Below are 22,309 nucleotides of genomic sequence, written 5' to 3'. Positions count from 1 at the left end.
TACTCTGTTATAGAACTAGAGCTAATGATTGGTAGTCTCTGACATTATACAGACTAAACTAGATGTCTATCCATCTCTGTAACTACAAGTGGAGTGGCTGAATGTCTCCTCTGCAACTCAGTCAATTGTGTTTGTAGTGAAATGATCTCTGCTTCTAATTCTTTGTTTAACTTCTTAAAATCATTTGAAATTTCACTATCTCTTTTAATCACTCGAGATTGCACATCTATTTCCTCTCTCAAGGCTGAGTTCTCTGATTCAAGCCTGGTACACACCTTACTTTGCTTTCTCAGTTGATCTTCAAGAGATTTTATAACCTGAGGGTCATTTCTGGACTCCATCATCTGTGAGATACAAGAAGCATCAAACTCTAACAGTTGTGCTCTCAACACATTGACTACCTCTTCAAGGATTCTACATCTCTCATCTCTATTGATGACTTGTGTTTTTAATGCTGCAATAATGAAATTGCACTCCTTCAGATGTGTTCTCAAATCAATATTGATTTCATCTTGAGTTGTAGTAATATGTGCCTCAACACACTCAAATCCACTAGTGTAACACTCATCTGAACATCTGCTTTCAACCTCTAATGTGGACTTTGATATAGCTGGCTCACCTCCATATAGGTTGTGTAATCTCTCCCACATCGCCTTAGCTGATATGCATGAACTAACTTTGACACTCACACTGTCTGTTAATCCATCCAAAATGATCTCTCTAACCCTAGAGTCAATAGTAGAGTCTACACTCCCATTAACCACTGCACTCTATAGATCATACCCCAATGAACCTATATGTGACTTCATCAACTTCCTCCAAAAGATAAAATCCGATCCATTAAAAATAGAAGCTCCAGAAGTAGACTTACTGAACCAAACACCTGATGCCATCTTTAACCAACTGGATCACTCTGAGCTGTTTAAGCTGCCTCAAGAGCCCTTGCTCTGATACCAATTGTTGGATCCCGATTGACACTGAGAGGGGGGGTGAATCAGTGTGCCAAATATTTTTTCATTTTCCAACTGTACCCCTGATGTGGCAATCACTATTTACACTTCAATAACACAGTCTATTAATGCTGCCCAAAGTTGCTATGTATACTACTGACCATTCTTACTGTTGCACGAAACTTACTCACATAACCTGTATTGCTGCCCAGAGTTGTCTCATAAACTTCACACGGTAATCACTGTCACATACATACACAGTCGTATGCATATCCACACTGCACCATCAAGTGGTAAGGTCTACCAGATGTACACACCCATTCTGTAGCCAAGCACTCCAATCCACAATACAAATACGAGCATATACATCCACAACACAAGAAATACGTGCTTCGGCCAGTTGCCTACATGCACGGAGTAATGCTCACTATCGGGCTCAGCATTTACTCAATACTAATTATGACTGCACCCATAGCCAAGGGAACACATTCCCAGTTTCCACCAATGACACACAATGGCAAGGTCTTCACCCTAGTTTTCTCAGAATGATCTGAGAGGCCGCACCCACGGCAAATAGGTTTAGGTAGTTGTACCTACCAAGGAACACATAGCCCCTGTGTCCAGCACCCACTGAACACAAATAAAAAGGAAAGTTGGGCTTATAACAATGCCCTATAGTGAAGCACTCATACATGCAAATTTTTCCCAAATATATTACAACTATCACTTAGGCATTTTATCAAACATCTTGCCTACAATGACTTATAATAATGGAAATTTGGCAAAACTGAGGTTACCTTGGCAAGGAGTAACCGTCGAAGATGCAATAATGTCGATCTCCACTTGATGCAAACCACAACCACATTGTCTTGGTGCCGCTAATGCTTCAACCCCGGTTGGCACTTGGGTTTCTTGAAGCAACTCACAAGAACCAAATTCTAGGTTCTTCTTCTTCTTCTTCTTCTTTCTTTTCTCCTTGTCTTTACTTTCATGGAGTAACAATGGCATTCACATTTACATTCACACACACACAAAGAGAGAGAAAAACTTCTTCTCTATTTCCCTCTTCTTCTCTTCTCTTCTATTTTCTTTCTTTTTTTTTTCTCTTGGCAACAACCAATAGAGCTTGCTACCTTGGTTTCCAGCAGCTTCCTAAGCCTCTAATGGGGGCTATGAATGAAGTGCAAGAGGATGGAAGTCTTTCATTCAAACCCTTAGCCTTTCATGAGTTTTAACTCACTTTTTCGACCACCTCAGCAACCCCTCTGCCTGATTTCTTCCCGCTGATGTGTAGAGCTCTGAGAGATGAAAAATATCCAACTTGAATCACCCAAATCGAAGTTAAAATGAGGGAGATATGACCATTTGAATTTGGAGCAATAAGATAGCCATAAATAGAATCTTCTTAGGGGTGGCGTAGGCTACACCGGTGGGGGTGCAACCGAGGCACAGATCTGGCCGTAGATCTCATCAAAAGGTTTCTCTTAATCAGAGCCATCCGATTAAACCAACGGACATTAGATCTAAAGCGTAGGTTTTGAATCTCGATGACGTCATCATGACATATGCGCTGACATTGTCAGACGCGTTGTCGATCACCGATTGGTGGTGTAGCGCGTTTCATGATACGCTGTCGGCTAACTTTAATAAAGCTCCATCAATATTGACCGTTAGATTGGAACCGATCTGATATGATTGGTTCAGATCAAAATATGGAGAATCTCTTTATAGATTCTATGCACAAGCGCTACACACAATCAAGACTCAATATGGTGAGGAGCCACACCATCATATCTAATACACTCCACCAATGAGAAGCCTCGGATAAGCATCTTCAACGCAAGGTCTTGCACGAACCGTCAGATCTGAATCTGATCGACGTGGCTCAATCTGAACTGTGTATTAAGGATCCCTTTGATTCTCTTATATACACATAAGCCCCTGCTTTTATAAACTTTAATGCCAAAAACCCCTTATCAACTCAGACCTTTAAAACCTTGAAATTACATAAAAGCCCCTAAAATTTCAAAATTAAAATCCAGAAAATCCACCCAACACCAAGAGCATCTGTTGATTTTCTAGTTCGGATTTTCAAACCGGCTTCACGGAAACACTTATAACTTTTTCATACGATATCCGATCGAGATGAAACGAAGTGCGTTGGAACCATAACTAGATGCTCTACTACTTTCCAGATACTCAATCATCTTAATCAACCATGTAAAAAGACCAAAATGCCCCTATACCTTTCTAATGATGCATCTTTCTCATACAGAATCGGAATGCAATGAAATCAGAACCGTTGGAAAGATTGGATTTTTTTCGTATTGTTACATGTAGAACACTTCCTTTAAAAAATTCATCTTCAATGCCGAAACTGCCCTCGACTGCCATAAATGTTGTAACTTCTTCATACGGTATCGGAATGTGACGAAATCAAATGCACTGGACTAGGTAAATTACAATCTATATTTTTCATGAAGAACCGATCTTCCAAAAATGTCATTTCCATTATCGAAAATGCCCCCGAGCATAAATAAGCCAATTTTACCAGTTTTGACCTAGAAACCCGCACCACCTATTAAGGATGTATTAAACCACTCCATGCATACCAAGTGGCTCTGTTATCTCATCGGTGACACTGGACACTACCATGTCATCATTTTCATCCACGTCACCCAAACTGACCACATCATCACTGCCACGTGGTCGGGTTACCAACAAGGACAACCATAAAACAACAATACTGCCATGGCTAACCGCCACTTCCATGGATTTAGGTTAAATACCCTATAAATCATAAACTTTGACAAACCGCCGGTGGTTAATCACCACTACCATGGATTTATGTTAAATACCACCATAAATCACAAAATTTGGTAAACCGCCTATGGTAAATCACCACTTCTTTGGACTTAGGTTAAATACTACCATAAATCATAAATTCTGACGAAATATCATCAATTACTTTGGCTAAGCATTGTCAATAAATCTTAGCAGGCACAGCCTTTAAACATTGGCTTTTGCCACCATGATATCTTTAGTTAAATGAGATAATAAAATTCCCACTAATCAAACATATCAAAAACCTCAATAACACCAATGTTAGAAAACATGACTCTTAAGCACTTTGTCGATAAACTTGGATGACATCACCTTTAGGAAAATGTCACATTTACTTTGGGAAACATATAATTGAACTGAATGTACCACTTTGGTGGGTTTCATTCATTCCTATCATGTTTTTCACATTAGATATGAATATATGTACAGAAGTGTATGCTTTAATGTGTTTCTTACACAACCAGGGACAACACAAACAAATGAAGCATAAATGTACATAAATAATTCAGAGAACGGAATTTAAGATAAAATCAATTCAAAGTTACTCCAAAGTCATTGTGAACTTAATAGGGTAACAAAATTGTTCATATTTCCCTTCAGTTGTGCTTTAATCAATAACAACACCTGTTTGGATTCTCTGAGAGCTAAAATCAGATCAAGTAATTTAAAATTCTCAGTTATGAAACATACACACTAAATAACTGGGCTAGAAAATTTAATATGTACATCTAGCAGATAAATTACATAATAAATGTACATCTAGCAGATAAAACACACAAAAGTCATAACCGTAACTACATTCCTATTCTTTGGGCTAAGAATGCACTGGTCCTCTTGTAAATCTAAATTTACTGTGAAAATATAATTACTTTTATCACATATGGGCATAGAAACCTCTAAGTAATAGTCATTTTCATACATGTATTTTCTTTAACTTGGGTGATATCACTTTTTGACAAATTTCACCAACTTTGCTGCGCTTGGAAAAACTAGTAAGAATAAGATGTGCCACTTTGGTGGATTCCACCCAATCATTTTATAGCTTCCTAGAAATATATTGTGCAACATAAAATGTGTGGAAGCTCACACCCAGTTTAATTCTAACATATTTATCCATCAAAGGGTGTTTCAAACAAAACGTACAAGTACAAAATGACATGAATATGAATTTACTATATATTTCAATCATAAATAATTTTTCAATATCATGATAATAATAAATCAATGCAAAACTCAAAATAGTTATTTTGCATGAAAAACAATATAGTACACTGTATTTATTCTCCCATTAGCAACCTAGTATACTGACCTTCTATTAGTAACATCCTCCTACTAGCAACCTAGTATACCAAATTTTTCTTCCCATTGGTCGAGCCACATAAAATAGCTAAAGATTCATACTTCTATCCTCTCATTTGGTTCGACCAATCATAAATTAATCCATTTATTGAAGAACATAATTCGTTAAATGTGACATACATATAAACTTGTTCACAAAAGCCCCAAAACAAAAGAAAACCAAACATTTATTAATTAGTATTCATAAATAGGTTTTCAAAGAATAATCGATACTAATCCAATCCAACCAATCCGAATTGATCCAATCGGAATACAAAAATAACACTTTAAATAAACCTATAACCTATGGTCATAGTCATGAAACCCTCATCCACCCTATTGCCATTGATCAACTATCCAATACCTTTTAAGGTAAAAATATTTGCTTTAAAAGCATAATACCAAACTATTGATTTAGTTTTCCTAGTATAGAAAACTAGGTCTTTAAGGCATATGTAGACTTCCATATTCTTAAGCCACTTTTAAAGACATTCAGTTTAATGGTTCAACTCAAGGAAGAATAATCCATTCAATATTTAATTAATGTATGTAACATCAATAAAATTAAAACCAATATTACATCACTAACCATTAAACATAACCAGAGTATTAATCAAACTATATTCTCAACCTTTAGGTTTGGAATGTACTGGTCCACTCAGAAAAACTACAATGACTGTGGGAGCTCTTCAACTTAAAAAATTACTGTCACTTTTGGATGAATAGCAACTTCTAGGTAAAGGTCTGCCAAGAGTACACTTGCATTTATGCTTATCTTTGATAATATCACCTTTGGACAAACATTACCTAATTCCTCCCAATAATTTTCTATGTCTTTGACAATAAGACAAAACCTTTGAGTTGTAAACCTATTGCAGTAATCTTAGATTTTACCACTTTGGTGGGTTCCATCCATTCCATTACAATAGCTTGCAATTACATTTGGCAGTTTAAATTTATGGGTTATTTAAACATAAACTAAATATCAATTTACATGTAAAAGAATAAGTATGTAACTATTAACAAAACAAACATTATAATGCTCAATTATCAATTACTTCAAGAGTGTCAACTGGAACTACATTCTTGACCTTTAGGTCTGAAACAAATTGGTCCACTCAAGTTTTTGCTATTACTGCTAGGCTTCTTCTAACTTTCGAAAAGTACCACCATCTTTGGATGAACAACAACTTCTAGGTTGAGAAATCCCTATTCTGTTTTTCACTTGCTTTAACTTTAACTTTTCTTTGATAATGTCACCTTTGGGTGAACATTAGTAACCTTGCTACCAACCATTATTCTTTGTCTTTTCAAACAAAGAAGACTTTTGATTTGTATTCTATTACAATAAGATTGAACTTTACTACTTTGGTAGATTCCATTCAATCTTACTGTAATAGTCTATAAATTCATTCCGACAGCTAAAAGTGGGATTGTTTAAGCATGAAAAAATATTCATAAACAAAATCATGAACTATCATTACTAAGAATAAACAAGTTCATATTCTGATATGCAAGTAATATATGAGTTGATTTTCTTTTATTTCTTCCAATTAATAAGAAAATTATGAAGAATCATTAAACACCCATACTTGTAACTTATACAAAACAGAACATAAAAGTTGACCAAAACTAGGCTCATAATATATCATAACGAAGAGCACGAAAAACTGGACCCAACGTAAAAAATCAGGGTGAAAAATTCTTCACCGTTGGCATGTACAAGCAAAAAAAAGGATCAAAATCAATATAGTTTGCCCAAACCAATCGGTTTGGCCAAGTGGTCTAATCCGGTTCAAGCATATTAGTTCCGGGTAAAACCCGATTGTCTTCGGGTCGGGTATCTAGGTCAAAATTTGGGTCAAATGGTCAACCTTTGATTGAGTCAAACATGTTGGTCATGAGTTGACCCACTACACCTCCGGGTCAACTCGGTAGGATTTTCGAGTTGACTTGGTGATGACTCGTCGCCCTTTTTTTTTTAAATAAATTTTTTCTCTCTCCTCTAGTAGACGATTTTTGACAGCATGTGCCAGTGCATCTGAAGGTTTTTGACGACATGCGGTATATCGCCGCGACCATCTTCTTGTCCTTTATAATTTTTGTGAATAAAGTTTTTTGATCTGGGACCTTTAAGTGATGGTAAAATTACGATTTTCATGATTTGAGACCCAAACCTTATACAAAATCAAATTTTCTTTGATTTTTCTTTATTCTGACACTATAAGGCTTGGCTTTGATATCAATTGTTGGGGATCTTTTATCATATTAAACATATGAATAACCGAATAGTATTTAGAATACAAGAATCATAAAAGATATTTAACCATGAGTATAGTCCTTAAACCAAGATCAATAAAGTACTCCCTTCATAGATGTTAAAATACATAACCATATAAATTTACCATATCTATAATAATCAATGGGACATCCATGATATGAACCATAAATGGGAATAGAGAAGTACCTGTGTAAGTTTAGAAGCCCTATGAACATAGATTATGAACCTCTGTCCCATGTGATTAAACATTACTCCCATGAAGATGACAATGATGAACTATGCAAGTGAAGTCCTTCTACTGAGATCTTCTACAGCCTCTTACTCTAAGGTTTCCTCTCTTTCTGTGCACTTACTCTTGTGAGGAAGCCGTGCTCCCAAAACCAATAAGACATTAAGTAATGGCTGCAGGGACCGTTAGTATTCTATTTATAATAGAATCCCTAAAACCCTATTCTACTCTCATAATGGAAAGAGCTAGGAGTTTCCTAATCAGAGTGGATCTATAATTGTTTGGACCCAATGGATCAATTGTTGTTTTATGGTTGTCCTTGTTGGCAACCTGGCCACGTGACGGTAATGACGTGGTCAGTTTAGGTGACGTGGATGAAAATAATGATATGACAGTGTCCAGTGTCACCGATGAGATAACAGAGCCGCTTGGTATGCATGGAGTGGTTTAATACATCATTAATAGGTGGTGCAGGTTTCTGGGTCAAAACTGAAAAATTGGCCTATTTATGCTCGGGGGTATTTTTGGTATTGAAAATGATATTTTTGGAAGATTGGTTCTTCATGAAAAAGATAGATTGTAATTTACCTAGTCCAGTGTATTTAATTTTGTCACATTCTGATACCGTATGAAGAAGTTACGGCATTTGTGACAGTCGAGGGTAGTTACGGCATTGAAGATAATTTTTTTAAAGGAAGTGTTCTCCATGTAACAATACAAAAAAAATCCAATCTTTCCAATGGTTTTGATTTCATCGTGTTCTAATTCCGTATGAGAAAGTTGCGTCATTGGAAAGGTCTAGGGGCATTTTAATCTTTTTACATAGCTGAGTCAGATGATTAAGTCTTCTAGAAAGTCGTAGAGCATCCAGTTACGGTTCCAACGCACTTCATTTCATCTCGATCGGATATCGTATGAAAAAGTTATAAGTGTTTCCGTGAAGCCGGTTTGAAAATTCGAACTAGAAAATGAACAGATGCTCTCGATGTTGGGTGGATTTTTTGGATTTTAATTTTGAAATTTCAGGGGCTTTTGTGTAATTTCAAGGTTTTAAAGGTCTGAGTTGATAAGAGGTTTTTGGCATTAAAGTTTATAGAAGCAGAGGCTTATGTGTATATAAGATAATCTGAGGGATCCTTAATACACAGCTCAGATTGAGCCACATCGGTCAGATTCCGATTTGATGGTTCGCACAAGAGCTTGCGTTGAAGATGCTTATCCGAGGCTTCTCATTGGTGGAGTGTATTAGATATGATGGTCTGGCGCTACACCATATTGCATTGACTAGTGTGTGTCGCATGTGCATCATCACCGAAGCTTAGATTCCAATCCCTTAGATCTGGATCAAATAGATCTTATAGATCCAGATCTAATGGTCTATAAATGATTCTCCTTTATGGGTTAAGCTGACATAGATCCAGAATATACGTTGATGTAGCCAATCCATGGTCGACAACACTTCTGACGGTGTCAGCGCCTACGTCATGATGACATCATCGAGATTCAAATCTAATGGTTTGGATCTATTGTTTGTTGGTTTAATCGGACTGCTTAGATTATAAGATCTTTTAGATGAGATCTACGGTTAGATTTCGCCCCTGTTGCATGCGTCGCCGGTGTAGCCTACACCACCCCTACGAAGATTTCATTTCAGGCTATCTCATTGCTCTAACTTCAAATGGTCATATCTCTCTCATTTTAACTCGGATTTGGGTGATTCAAGTGGGAGATTCTTCATCTCTCCGAGATCTACACACCAGAGGAAAGAAATCAGGTAGAGGGGTTATTGAGGTGGTCAGAAAAATGAGTTGAAGCTCATGGAAGGCTAAGGGTTTGAATGAAAGACTTCCATCCTCTTGCACTTCATCCATAGCCCCCATTAGAGGCTTAGGAAGCTACTGGAAACCAAGGTAGTGAACTCTATTGGTTGTTGCTAAGAGAAAGAAAAAGAAAATGGAAGAGAAGAGAAGAAGAGGGAAATAGAGAAGAAGTTTTTCCCTCTCTTTGTGTGTGTCTTGAATGCCTCTCAAGAGAGATTTTCTCAAATTCAATTAATGGAGTTTGATGGTTCTTGTTGAGAATACTATTTCCCCATTAAAGCTTAAGGAAGACTAGAAGAGGAGAAGTAGAGAGAGAGAGAGGAGTGTGTGTGTGTGAATGTGAATGCCATTGTTGCTCCATGAAAGTAAAGACAAGGAGAAAAGAAAGAAGAAGAACAAGAACCTAGAATTTGGTTCTTGCGAGTTGCTTCAAGAAACCCAAGTGCCAACCGGGGTTGAAGCATTGGTGGCACAGAGACAATGTGATTATGGTCCGCATCAAGTGGATATCGATATTATTGCATCTCCGACGGTTACTCCTTGCCAAGGTAACCTCACTTTTGCCAAATTTCCATTATTATAAATCATTGTAGGCAAGATGTTTGATAAAATGCCTAAGTGATAGTTGTAGCCTATTTGGGGAGAAATTTACAGGTATGAGTGCTTCACTATAGGGCACTGTTATAAGCCCAACTTTATTTTTTTAGTGTTCAGTGGGTACTGGACACAAGGGCTGTGTGTTCTTTGGTAGTTACAACTACCTAAACCTATTTGCTATGGGTGCGGCCTCTCATATCATTATGAGAAAACTAGGGTGAAGACCTAGCCATTGTATGTCATTGGTGGAAACTGGGAATCTGTTCCCTTGGCTGTGGGTGCAGTTATAATTAGTATTGAGTAAATACTGAGCCCGATAGTGGGCATTACTTCGTGCATATAGGCAACTAGCCGAAGCACGTATTTCTTGTATTGTAGATGTGTATGCTCGTATTTGTATTATAGATTGGAGTGCTTGGCTACAGAATGGGTGTGTACATCTGGTAGACCTGACCACTTGGTGATGCAGTGTGGATGTGCATACGACTGTGTATGTATGTAACAGTGATTACCGTGTGAGGTTTATGAGACAACTATGGGCAGCAATACAGGTTATGTGAGTAAATTTCGTACAACAGTAAGAATGGTCAGTAGTATAGATAGCAGCTCTAGGCAGCATTAGTAGACTGTGCTATTAAAGTACAAATAGTGATTGCCACATCAGGGGTACAGCTGAAAAATGAAAAAAATATTTGGCACACTGATTCACCCCCCTCTCAGTGTCAATCGGGACCCAACATCAATCGGTATCAGTTAAGCCCACATAAAAATCCTAACAGAGAGAGGATCGTAGCGGTGAACGGAGAGAAGAGAGAGGAGGAAGAAAGAAGTGGCATATGGTGAAGAGGGTTACACAATTTGGTATCTCTTGCTAAACACCGACGAAGAAGAGTGGAGGGTTTGAAAGAGAGCAGAATCTGATGGTTTTGACCCCAAATACATAACATTTGAGACCCAAATCCTCTCTTCATCTGTTGCTGCTGATCCACTAATGCCACGTGTCAGCATCCGAAGGCCTCTTCGCCTGTCTCAGTCAGATCTCGTTGTTTTTCCTAATAGTCTTAAACCTTAGGGCCCGTTTGATAACGTTTCTACCATTTCAGAAACGGCAGAAACAGAAATTTTTGTTTTTGGGAATAGAAACGGAAATTTGGGTGTTTGATAAACCTCTTGTTTCTTGAAATGTTTCTCTGTCATTTCAACGAGCTTACTTGACTAAGTTCAATGCTGTCCCCCACCTCCACTTTGCCTCCTCCACACATCCACAATCCCCCATCTTCCGAGCCAACTAAAACAGCTATGTCGCCCACTTCTCAGCTGAACCACCACCACCATCAACACCGTCAACGAACAACACGTTCCTTGCACCATCTCGGAATGACCGAATAGCTCCTAAGACCTTGTTCCTTCGGCGACGAAGTTGCCCGGATCCTACCTCACAGTCATTGGATTTGGTTCCGTGTATCCCACCACCCCACCCCATCCCACTTTCCTCCCTCTGCCTCTATCCCTTTCTCCTTCTCTCACATTTCTGTACCAGGCTCTATTTCAGCTGCAAGTAAGGGACCCTAATACACTGGCAGCGGCTTCCTCCAGCCAAATCCAGGTTGGCCAAGTCTGAACTTCTGGTGCCAGACCGTAATAGGTATACTTCGTCCTCTCCTGATGTCTCTCTCTCTCTCTCTCTTAATTCTTCTTCTTCTTCTTCTTCTTCTTCTTCTTCTTCTACTCTTTGTGTGTATGCAGTTGTTTTATTTGAAGAAATTCTTCTTCGATGAGCTTCTCCGCCAAACCCCTCACAACTTCATACTTGCGAGATCTTGGCCAGTCTGGATCATTATCTCTCCCGTCCTGATCAAAATAACTCCATTCCTCTTTATTCCTCTTAACCAAACAGGAATCGAGGGCTTTCTTTCATTGGTTTTGGATGTTCCAACAAACCCTAAACCGCGATGGCTTTTCTTTCACCGATTTTGGAGATTCTGTTGTTTCGATGGTGGAGGTTATAGAAGAGAGGAGGATGAGGATCAAAGTGAAAGGGGAAGGAGGAAGATGCCCTCGGTGGTGGATGAGGATTCACATTTCCGCTGCTACTGTCTTCCATGGCTTTTTCCTTCAACCGACATTTTGGGTTTGAGGGATTTTTATTGGGTTTTTAACAATTATGGTGAACCAAAGTCGTTTCTAGGAACATAAATTGATATAAATTTTGATTTATGTTTTTAAAAACAAGAGAAACGAAACGACTTTATCAAACGTTTTTTAGGCCGTTTTTGCTATTTCTAGGAACAAAATAGTAGGGACAACAGAAATGAAACGTTATCAAATGGTGCCTTAGCTTCTGTTTATTCAGTTGAACGTCTTAAACCTTGGCAAGTGCCAGATTTTCAACGATTGGTTTAATAGAAGAAAATGTACCTAACGGTGTTCTCGTAATTGTCTATCATCCCATAAATTGACATAAATACCCCTAAAATCTGTCATTCACACCTACACAATTATATATGAAATAGTGGATTGCTTGAGCATGCTGTTCGCTCAAATCATATTTTAGGCTATGTTTTTAGACTATGTTCGGATGCCAAGAAAAGAAAATAGTACGATAGACATATTTTAGACCATGCAATGAGTTTTTTTTTTTATTTATTTATTTATTTATTTTTTTTTTTTTTTTTGAATTCAATTCAATTTGATTCAATTTTAAATGATCGGTTTTGATTTCGGCTCTAGGGTGGGTACTTGTAAAGTACTAGCCTACTAGGTATTATTCCAGGAAATTTAGTAACGGGGAAGCTCGGTTTTTATTTGGTCATTTTGAAAATATGTGGATGTTTCTCGGTAAAGAGTGATACTTGATCTTTGAGAGGTCAAAGGTCATTTTGTTCTGTTGTAGACCTACCTAAAATTAAATAGTTGAAAGTTGATTTGGAGGAGTAAGATGATTGTTTATTCCTTAAGGAACTACATTAGAATGTGTTATGAAGCTGGGCCCACTTGAGGAATCAGCCCAAAATTGTCATAACCCTAGATTTTGAATGAGATCGGCATTCAAATTAGTTATAAATAGGATTGGTCTATCGATTCTGGTCAAAATGTGCCAATCCGATTGCGATAATCACATAGCATTCTACCGGTGGATCCTCCTCTCGTGCGAGATGACATGCAGAGTGAAGTGTGTTATAACTTTTGTGTAAAAACACATTCAAAATGGCTTCTTGTTTCTTACCTTTTTAAACATGTTTTGCTGTTTATTTTTCAACAATATGGGGATGGAAAAAAAAAAAGGTAACCAGCCATTATTCCGTTTTAAACACCCCCCCCCTTTATGTTTTTTAAACCCTCGGACTTGTTAAACACCCCTTCAATTTGTAGCAGATACTCAACTGACTATCTCTCTCTCCCTCTAATCGACCTGTTTCTTTGTCGACGTAGAGCTAACTTGAAGGGTTGCATTTTCTCATGATTTCACCTTCAACTTAGGTTAAAAAATGGTTAGTGCATGAGTCCTGAAATTAAGTTACAAATTGATGTATCTGTTGAAAATTTGTGGTTTCTAAAGCAATGACTCTCAACTCCAACTAAACATGCATCACTTAGGGAGTATTGATTGTGTTGACAATAATGAACAATACTATAGTGAAACCACATTGCTCAACAAGACTTTGGACATGTTTGTTTGTTATAATTTATGAATTTGGAATTGATGTTAAAAAATATATTTTGGATGACATTGGATGATATGTCTTGGAGTTGGAACATATAATGCGTTAAGGGTGTCAAAATATAATTGAAACCATTTACTGGAACTAAAACGAACTGGTTATAACCGAATCGAACCGCATTGTAGTAAATTGATCCGGTTTTGATTTTATAGACTATAATTTCGGTAATCGAAAAGCCGATGATTAACCGGAACCTAATATTAAGGACTTAAAGTGTTTTTAATTTCGATGGTTCTCTAAGAAAGGGAAAAAAAGAAAAAAAGCAAAGTACTAACCGAGAAAAGAGATTCACTTTCACACAATCATATTTCTTGATTTCCTAATTTTTAGGAGCATAGTTAATTAGTTATTATATGTGTAGTCTTTTACATAGAGCGTACATTGTCCTTAGCAAAATAAAAGTATATTGTCTTGACTCTTTAGGAAATTTAATATGTATAGGATTCACACTAGTTGTAGGACGCAAACTATTTTCTAAAACGACACTATTAACTGCATGTAAACCGGTTGTGAACTGAATAACAAAAATAGATTAGAAACCGCTAAAACCGAAATCGAATAAACATAATTTTGATTTCACCTTATTTCTATCCGATGTGGTTTTGGTTTCTCCCTATCAAAACCAAAATCAAATTGAATAATCAAAACCGCACCATTTGACACCTCTATAATGCATTGTGGAATATGTATGTATTAATGTTGGACATCATAGTTGTTTTAAACATTAGATGGAGCTATTCATGCAATAGTTCTTCAATTTATGTGTTATGTCTTTTTTTTTTCTCATTTAATTCAATTGGTTTAAAACCCATATTATCCGTTTCCATCTCTTAACATTTTTTCATTGTAGCATTTGAAGTTTTGTACCATTTAAAGCCTATATCATTAGTTTCAGTTTTTTTTGTTGTTTCTACTTTTGTCAACCATGGTTATGACTTATGACGAGATTGGCATTGCTTCATAAAGAATTGATTGAGCTGTCGAACACTGCCTATATATATATATATATATATATATTATCTTAGAGAAGTTTATGGCCTTCCATCTTAACTCTCCAACAAAAATGATCTGATATGATTTTCCTTTTGAGCTATGACATCTCCCAAAAAGAGGCCCAACACTATGAACGGCTAGAGAATGAAGGCATTTCACATCCAAAATTATATATTTAATTTTTTATTGCAAAATAACTACTTATTTATTGAATTTGCAGCGCATGATAAGTTTAGCCTCATACTTAGTTTATTTATATTGTTAAATTCTTTGTTTTTTTTTTTAAGTACTTTAACTTTTGGGAAAAAAGTTTCTCAGGATGTGAGTGTACAACCACCATTTCACATGGATTTTTTTATCATTTGTTTTCTTACCCTTAATCATGTGGGGTCTTATGTGTATCATATTATTTTCTAATTTGTCATTGATGAGGTGTGAGAGATTCCACCGCGCCTCAACCCTACACTGGCATAGTGAAGAACCCTTCTCCTTAATTTTTTTTTTTTTTAATCTTTTTTCCTAAAGATATTTTTGAGCCATAGATGCTGGAAGAATATACTCTTTTATTGGTTACCCTTTTTTTAGGAGAGAGGATGTGGGGAGCCAAGCTTTAATTTTTATTTTTTTTATATAGTTTAAATTTATTTTTCTATATATTATGTATGGAAAAATAAATAGAATAATTAATAAATTAGATTTAGATATTGCATGTAACATGCCAATAAAATATATTCAAATCATAATTTAATTTTTTTTTATTTGACTGGGTTGGTGTATGGATGCCAATCCAACTTTGATGCATGAACTAAACCATGGCCTACTAGAATATTCACCTTTTTGATACCATAGTTGGTTCCCGTGAGAAAGTATCTTTAGCTGAAGATTCATAGTGCCTCTGAGATGAAGAGATAGGTCATTGGACTTATCAAGAAAATGACAAAAGAAGAAATTGGTTATTGGTTGTTGAACTGCCATTGAATTAAATTTTGCAGGAGATTTTAAACCTGTATTATTAGAAACATCTTACAAACATTAGATTAAAAAGAAGAAGAATGAGAAGCAGCCATGAAAGTCCATGGCCACCACTGCTTTAATCAGTTAACATCGATGAACAACCCAGAAAATTTTCTTTGGGGTTTGTGTCTAAACTCTATTGAAGTGATTGTAAGAGTACAAAATCACCACAAAATACATGCAGGTTTCAAACTCAAATGAAACATAAGACTTGTTTATATGATGGAATATAAAAATGTTGACCGAAAATGGATGCAGTGTTAATCTATTATGCATCCACTGTTGGTGTATGATGTCTTGTATTTGTGGCAGTTTAATATGGGGAGTATTGGTGCAGGCTCCTCAATAGAATGATAGTCTCACTTGCCGATAAGCAAGCTGTGAGAGTTGAAAGGAGGGCAAGAGCCCCCTGCGTAGCGGGGATGTAGAGAACGCAGCCTAGCTCGAATTTTTTATTTGAGATTCTTTTATTGAGGGTAATTATTACATACCTAACAACTTCCTCATTGTTATTATTGTATTTGTATGTGAGTAGGAGTTATTGCCACGATGGAATGTTAAGTAGATTATAGAAATTGATAAGTTAGTAGAAGTTAGAGATAAGTATGGTAGTGGAAGTAATGGAACGTAGATAAAGTGTATGGTGTAAGTAACGTTTGTAACTACTTGTTTATCCTATTTAATAGGAACTAATATGGAATGGAAATGAATGAAGAAATTATCCTAAATTATCTCTCTGGATTTATCTTGAGAAGATGCGGCTACCTCCCAATTAACCAGACGTCCGGTTTAGTCCGTAAAGCCAAGAGGCAGGCATCTCCTAATTAGCCAAAACTCTGCATCATCTCCCCTATTTTCTCTCTATCTCATATTTTCTCTCCCTCTCTCTACCGTGCACATTTCTTTTATAAATAATATGAGAGAGGTGTGAGGACGAGCGTTGTAACCCTATTCTCCATTATAGTCAAGCAGGGATCTCATTTCACTGAGGACGTTGATAATGTTGAGAACCTTATAAACCTATGTGCATTGTTTATTCTTAATTTTCTATTTTTTTCTAAATCATTTTAGGGTTGCAATCTACATCCACTCTCAAATTCCTGGATTTAAAACTCAACTATATTGATTCTTGACTCACGGTGAGTTAATTTAACAAAGGGAGTGAAAACAGTAAACAAATTAATCTGACAAACTTTCTTAATTGATCAACCAAACTGAACAAATCAATGTCATGAACTGAATGGATAGTTCCTGAATTTAACAACTGTAGCGAATACCCAAATCAGTAAATTAATCCATGAAATTTCTGCTTAAGCTCTGTGTGTGTGTGTGTGTGTGTGTGTGTGTGAGAGAGAGAGAGAGAGAGAGAGAGAGAGAGATCAACAAAGGCAAAAAGGAATGAAGAAAAACGAGTTAAACTAAATCTGGAGAAACATATGCAAGATAGATAATGATTTTACAAAGAAGAACAACCCTTATTCAATTACTAGTCCACAATTCTAATGACTAGTTTGTTGGTCCTCGTTTATACAACAATTCAAATCGATCTTGAGCTCGGATTAGTGCAACCCAATGGGATTGTTGGCAACATTAAGATCAGAAAAGGCCTTAATGGCCTATGCTAGCTCTATAAATCTCAGTACAGTGTGGATAGAGGAAAAGCCATCCAAATTAAGGACGGGTCAGCGAAAGCTCTCAGACAGCATCGTTGTGCCAGGCAAAAACCATGTCTTCAAGCTCTACTTTCAGCTCTCCCCACTGCAACTCCACCAAATCCACTCCTACTTCCCCATTTCCCACTCTTACTTGTACCATAAACAGGGAAGGTACCACTTCTAATACCTCTATCAACAATCCCATCCTCCCCTTCCCCAACCCAATCACACTTTTCTTCCTTCTCTCTACTGTATATCCTAATTTCTTCCCAACCTCCGTCACTCTCTCCGCAATCCTCTCTGCTGATTCCATCATTGATGTGAATCTCTTCGCCCACTTCCCTCTGCCTTCGAACAACCCCGACAAATCCAATCCCGATGACATCGATATTATATCAAATGCACTCATCGAACCTTTATCCGGCGACATTGTTAGCTGCAAATCGAACATGGTTTGTATCTGATGGTTTTGATTCTGATCCTTCGATTGCAAGGACTTTTTGAACCAACCCACTTCCATTAGAGCTTCGATACTGAGGCGGGTCTCAGGATTTGGGTCAAGCAACCGAGCGATCACCCACCTCGCCGACTTTGAAAACCAGGACGGAAATTGAAAATCCCGGCGCCGAATCTTCTGGTACATGACGGCGAGATTGGAATCGTCAAAAGGGAGGAATCCAGCGAGGAAGACGAAGAGGATGACACCACAGGACCAAGCATCTGCCTTCCCTCCGTCGTAGCCTTTCCGTCCGACTACTTCAGGGGCCGTATATGCCGGCGTTCCGCAGGCAGTGTGGAGAAGCCCATCTTTCAATTGCTCTGGGAGAGCAGAGAGGCCGAAATCGGAGACCTTAAGGTTACCCTGATCGTCAAGGAGGAGGTTTTGGGGCTTGAGGTCTCGGTGGGTGACGCCATTTCTGTGACAGAATTCAAGGGCTAAGACCAGTTGTTGGAAATAGCGGCGGGCGATGGGGTCAGTGAAACGTTGACGCCGGGAAATCTTGGAGAGCAACTCGCCGCCTCTGGCGTACTCCAAGATCAAATACATCTTCGATTTTGTAGCCATGACTTCATGGATCCTGATGATGTTTGGGTGTCGAAGTCGACGCATTACAGAGACTTCGTTAATCACGCGAGGTTCCATGGTAGTGTTTATGATCTTGGTCTTGTCGATTACTTTCACAGCCAAATCGGAACCATCGGCAAGAGACCGAGCGTAATACACCTTAGCGAAGCTGCCACGGCCGAGAAGACGACCTAGCCGATACTTACCTAGCAAGACATCGGAGCTGCTAGAGGTGGTGGCAGCGGTTGGTGCCGCCGGAGAATCCATGGGCACTTGGTATTTGGTTGCAGAGAATGGCGCAGAGCGGCCTAGAGCAACCGAACCAAGACACGTACTTCACGGACAGAACTGTGCTTCGCTTTGTTTTGTTTGATGGGTTCAAGGGAAATGATTGAGTATTTATAGAGAGTTTATAGGTGGGACTGGGGATCCACTCGTGAAAATATTCTCTACAGTGAACATCGATTGGTTAAGACGACCTTGGCTCATGTACCCAAATGCTCTCAGTCATTTAATGTTCATGGCATTGCTACAATCACTATAAACAATAATTGCTCGGATGCACTCTACTCAATATATGTATTATCTTTGATCAAACTCATCAGGCTAGATTGGGTTAATTTCATAAAAATGTTATTCATCTAAACTTTAGCTATGTTTGGAAGTCTAGAGAATAAAAAGGAAGAAAAAGATTCAGAAAAAATTGAGTTTGAAGAGAAAGGTAGAAACATAGCAAAGAAAAAAAATCATTACATATTTATGATTTTTGTTTTTATCATTTTAAATTTGGATTTTATGAGATTGATCTGACACGCAAAAAATCATTATGTAATTATGAATTTTATCTTATGATGTCTTTTGTACTATTTGTTTTTTTTTTTCTCTTTTCTTATCTTGCAAACATACTCAGTGACCACATAAACTATTACCAAGTGGCACATAAAAGAGCAACTATTCGATCTTTTTACATGTACCATGCGTTCTCCTCCTGGCTAGGACTTCAGGCTTATGGTTGTGAATTTGTGAAGGGTTAGAAGCTCACAAAGTGGAAAAAAAAATTAATAGTGTTCGATGATGTCATTTAGTTTTGTTGAAAAAATATATGAGCAACTATTTACATATCTTATCCTTATTATTTGCTCTTTCTTTGAATAATTCTTGAATGCATGATTTCACAACATAATAATGTCAATATTATGATTTAAAAAGAAAACAAAATTAAATCACATATTTTAATGTTATAATTAATTTTTCATAAACAAAAATTAAGAAAATGATAGAAAGTCTACTATGTTTGGCAGGTTCAACTATCCTGATATGTTTAATAGAAGAGGTGATGTGGTTAAACAACACCAACCATCTAGAGTAATGCTTGAGCCATGTCATGACTATTGGATAGTTATCTTATGACCTGGCTATCTTATTCTCATTATCTTCTTTTTTGTTTTCTTTTTATCAATTATCCTTCAATGCATGGTTTCACAACATAATGAAGGATTATTTTGATTTAAAAATCAACAAAAAAAAATTTATTATGTATTGTGGATGTTAAAATTATATATTTAAAGAAATTAAGCCATAGATCTTGACTAGAATGGTCTCAAGAAGAAATAAAGAAACGACGAGGGAGAGGTTTTACCCTTTCTGCATGGCACACGATGAAATCTTTATGAGCAAAAATTTGATACATAAGCAAAGCACAATGGGATCCATTCGTTTTTGTTTTATTTTTTCTTATCCACACTTCTATTAAGATTTAATGTGGTATACCGTGGATATACCACCAAATTTGGTAAGTAATGTGTATCCAAAATAATAATAATAATAATAATAATAATAATAATAATAATAATAATAATAATAATAATAATAATAATAATAATAATACCCACATACATATTGAGGTTTAATGGATAATGCAATATTTCAAATAATAGATATCATACAACTTAGAAAATGTTGATAGAGCTGACTTAAGTATTTTCAATTTTAATCTTGGATTAATCAATAACCTTAGTGAGATATTGATGATGGGGTGATAATAATAATATTAATAAATAAATAAATAAATAAATTTCTTGTATAAAAATCAAATGCATAAATAAATTGGGGAGAATTTTTTTTGTTTATCAGTCCTCATAACCAAGCCATGGACAAATGCCTACTTTTTCCACATGATCGATTAGATTGGACTGAAATATTGTGGCTAGTAGACCCCAAGGTCTGTTACTACCATGTTAAGTTTCAGCATAAATGGAATTAACCTGTGGTAAATAGATCATTGAAAAATTCAGGAATTTTGAAATAGATGCAAAGGACTACAAAGGGGGCGCATGGACATATATTAGGATTATAGGAGGTTAGTTATGGTAATTACATGGGGTAAATGATCAAATTTGAATATGGAATTTGGCATATACTTTATACAGGCCATCTCCTAGTTTTTATTGTGAGATTTTCTATATTTGATCCTTCCACATAGTGGAATTAGGCGTTCCAAGTTCCAATCATAGGGACTTGCTTACCTGGTATTCTGAACCAAGAAATTTTTTGCAAGATTTATATTACCAACAAAATAGGTTTTTAGATAATTTTATATAACAAGAAATTGAAATTAAATATGACAAAATGAAAAACAAATTTTGATAATAATATCTAAATCATAAAGTTATAAAAAATACATATAAATTATATTGCATTTAAGCTCTCTCTCTCTCTCTCTCTCTCTCTGATATAATTGCTTATAACATTTTTCATCTTGGGGGCATCATAGTTGTGTTCTCAACTCCCTCCTTGTCAATCTGTTATTCTTTACTTTGCTATTCTCCTTTCATCTCTCTTTATCTCGTTTTAACTTTCTTCCTCGTCTTCTCACCTATCCTTCGGAGAATTTAAAGTTAATTAGGATCCAATGAAGCTTTAAGAAAATGTTTGTAAAGCATAGTATTGACTAATCAATTTTTTACTTTCTATTTCCTCCATCACCTCATGTATTTTTTTATTTTATTTTATTTTATTTTATTTTATTTTATTATTATTAATTTTTTATTTGTGAGTGTGCGAAAGCTTCAAAGCTTATGAGGATCCTACAAAGTTCTAATATAAGATAAACAAGAGAAGATACAGTTTTGACTTATCACTTTTTTTACTTTTTCCTTCCTTCCCCCTTCTTCTGCCTTTTTCGGTGAAGCCTCCAGAATTAATTGGGATTTTGTTAAATAACAATAGTGAAGTACTTATAGTAAAAGTATCGAAATCACCAAATGTATTTTATTAACATACTTAAATTTGGCAAAAAAATTAAAATCAATTTTAAAAACATAGATTATAAAGTCTTGAAATATAACCCTTTAATGCATTAAGATATCTTAAATATGACTATATATAATTGGTTTAGGAACATAAAACCCGAAATGAAACCTATCATTTTCTTTTCCCAAGTGGATGAATATGTGTTTATGACCTATGATATGATGTCGAAAAGAGGACAAGGAGACAAGATTTGATGGGTGTAATATAATTGAAGGATTAATGACAAGATATAATGAAGAGGCATGATGAGGAGACCAAATGACAACAACTATCTTCTTAACGAAACAGTATTTTATAAAGTCAAAATCTAATATTTTGCAAGATAATAATCTTATAATTTTTCAAATGAACCAACTAATATTGTTATATAAAACATTATCTTTTGAATATATTAACATTTACTTATATGTTCACCGCTTTTAAGATTGAGATTGTCTAAATGACACATTTATAGGTGTATTTAGAAATTGGAACATTCTTTTGATTGT

At 36.2% G+C, this 22,309-nt stretch overlaps 1 protein-coding gene across 1 annotated transcript; it reads right to left on the bottom strand.

Annotated features, from left to right (window-relative positions):
- Nucleotides 1-17,187: 17,187 nt before the first annotated feature.
- Nucleotides 17,188-18,930, bottom strand: LOC122088586 (CBL-interacting serine/threonine-protein kinase 7-like). The gene has a single exon (XM_042657898.1). The coding sequence runs from the start codon at nucleotides 18,774-18,776 to the stop codon at nucleotides 17,484-17,486; it is 1,293 nt and encodes a 430-aa protein (XP_042513832.1). The 5' UTR covers nucleotides 18,777-18,930; the 3' UTR covers nucleotides 17,188-17,483.
- Between the last annotated feature and the right edge of the window lie 3,379 nt (nucleotides 18,931-22,309).

This window comes from Macadamia integrifolia, chromosome 9, assembly GCF_013358625.1.
Source record: "Macadamia integrifolia cultivar HAES 741 chromosome 9, SCU_Mint_v3, whole genome shotgun sequence".
In the NCBI taxonomy this organism is placed as follows: Eukaryota; Viridiplantae; Streptophyta; class Magnoliopsida; order Proteales; family Proteaceae; genus Macadamia; species Macadamia integrifolia.
The sequence above is the reverse complement of the archived record's forward strand: the minus strand, read 5'-3'. Positions and strand labels throughout refer to the sequence as shown.

Coding starts and splice junctions, on each gene's coding strand:
- LOC122088586 (XM_042657898.1), bottom strand. CDS start 18,776: ATGGATTCTCCGGCGGCACCAACCGCTGCCACCACCTCTAGCAGCTCC.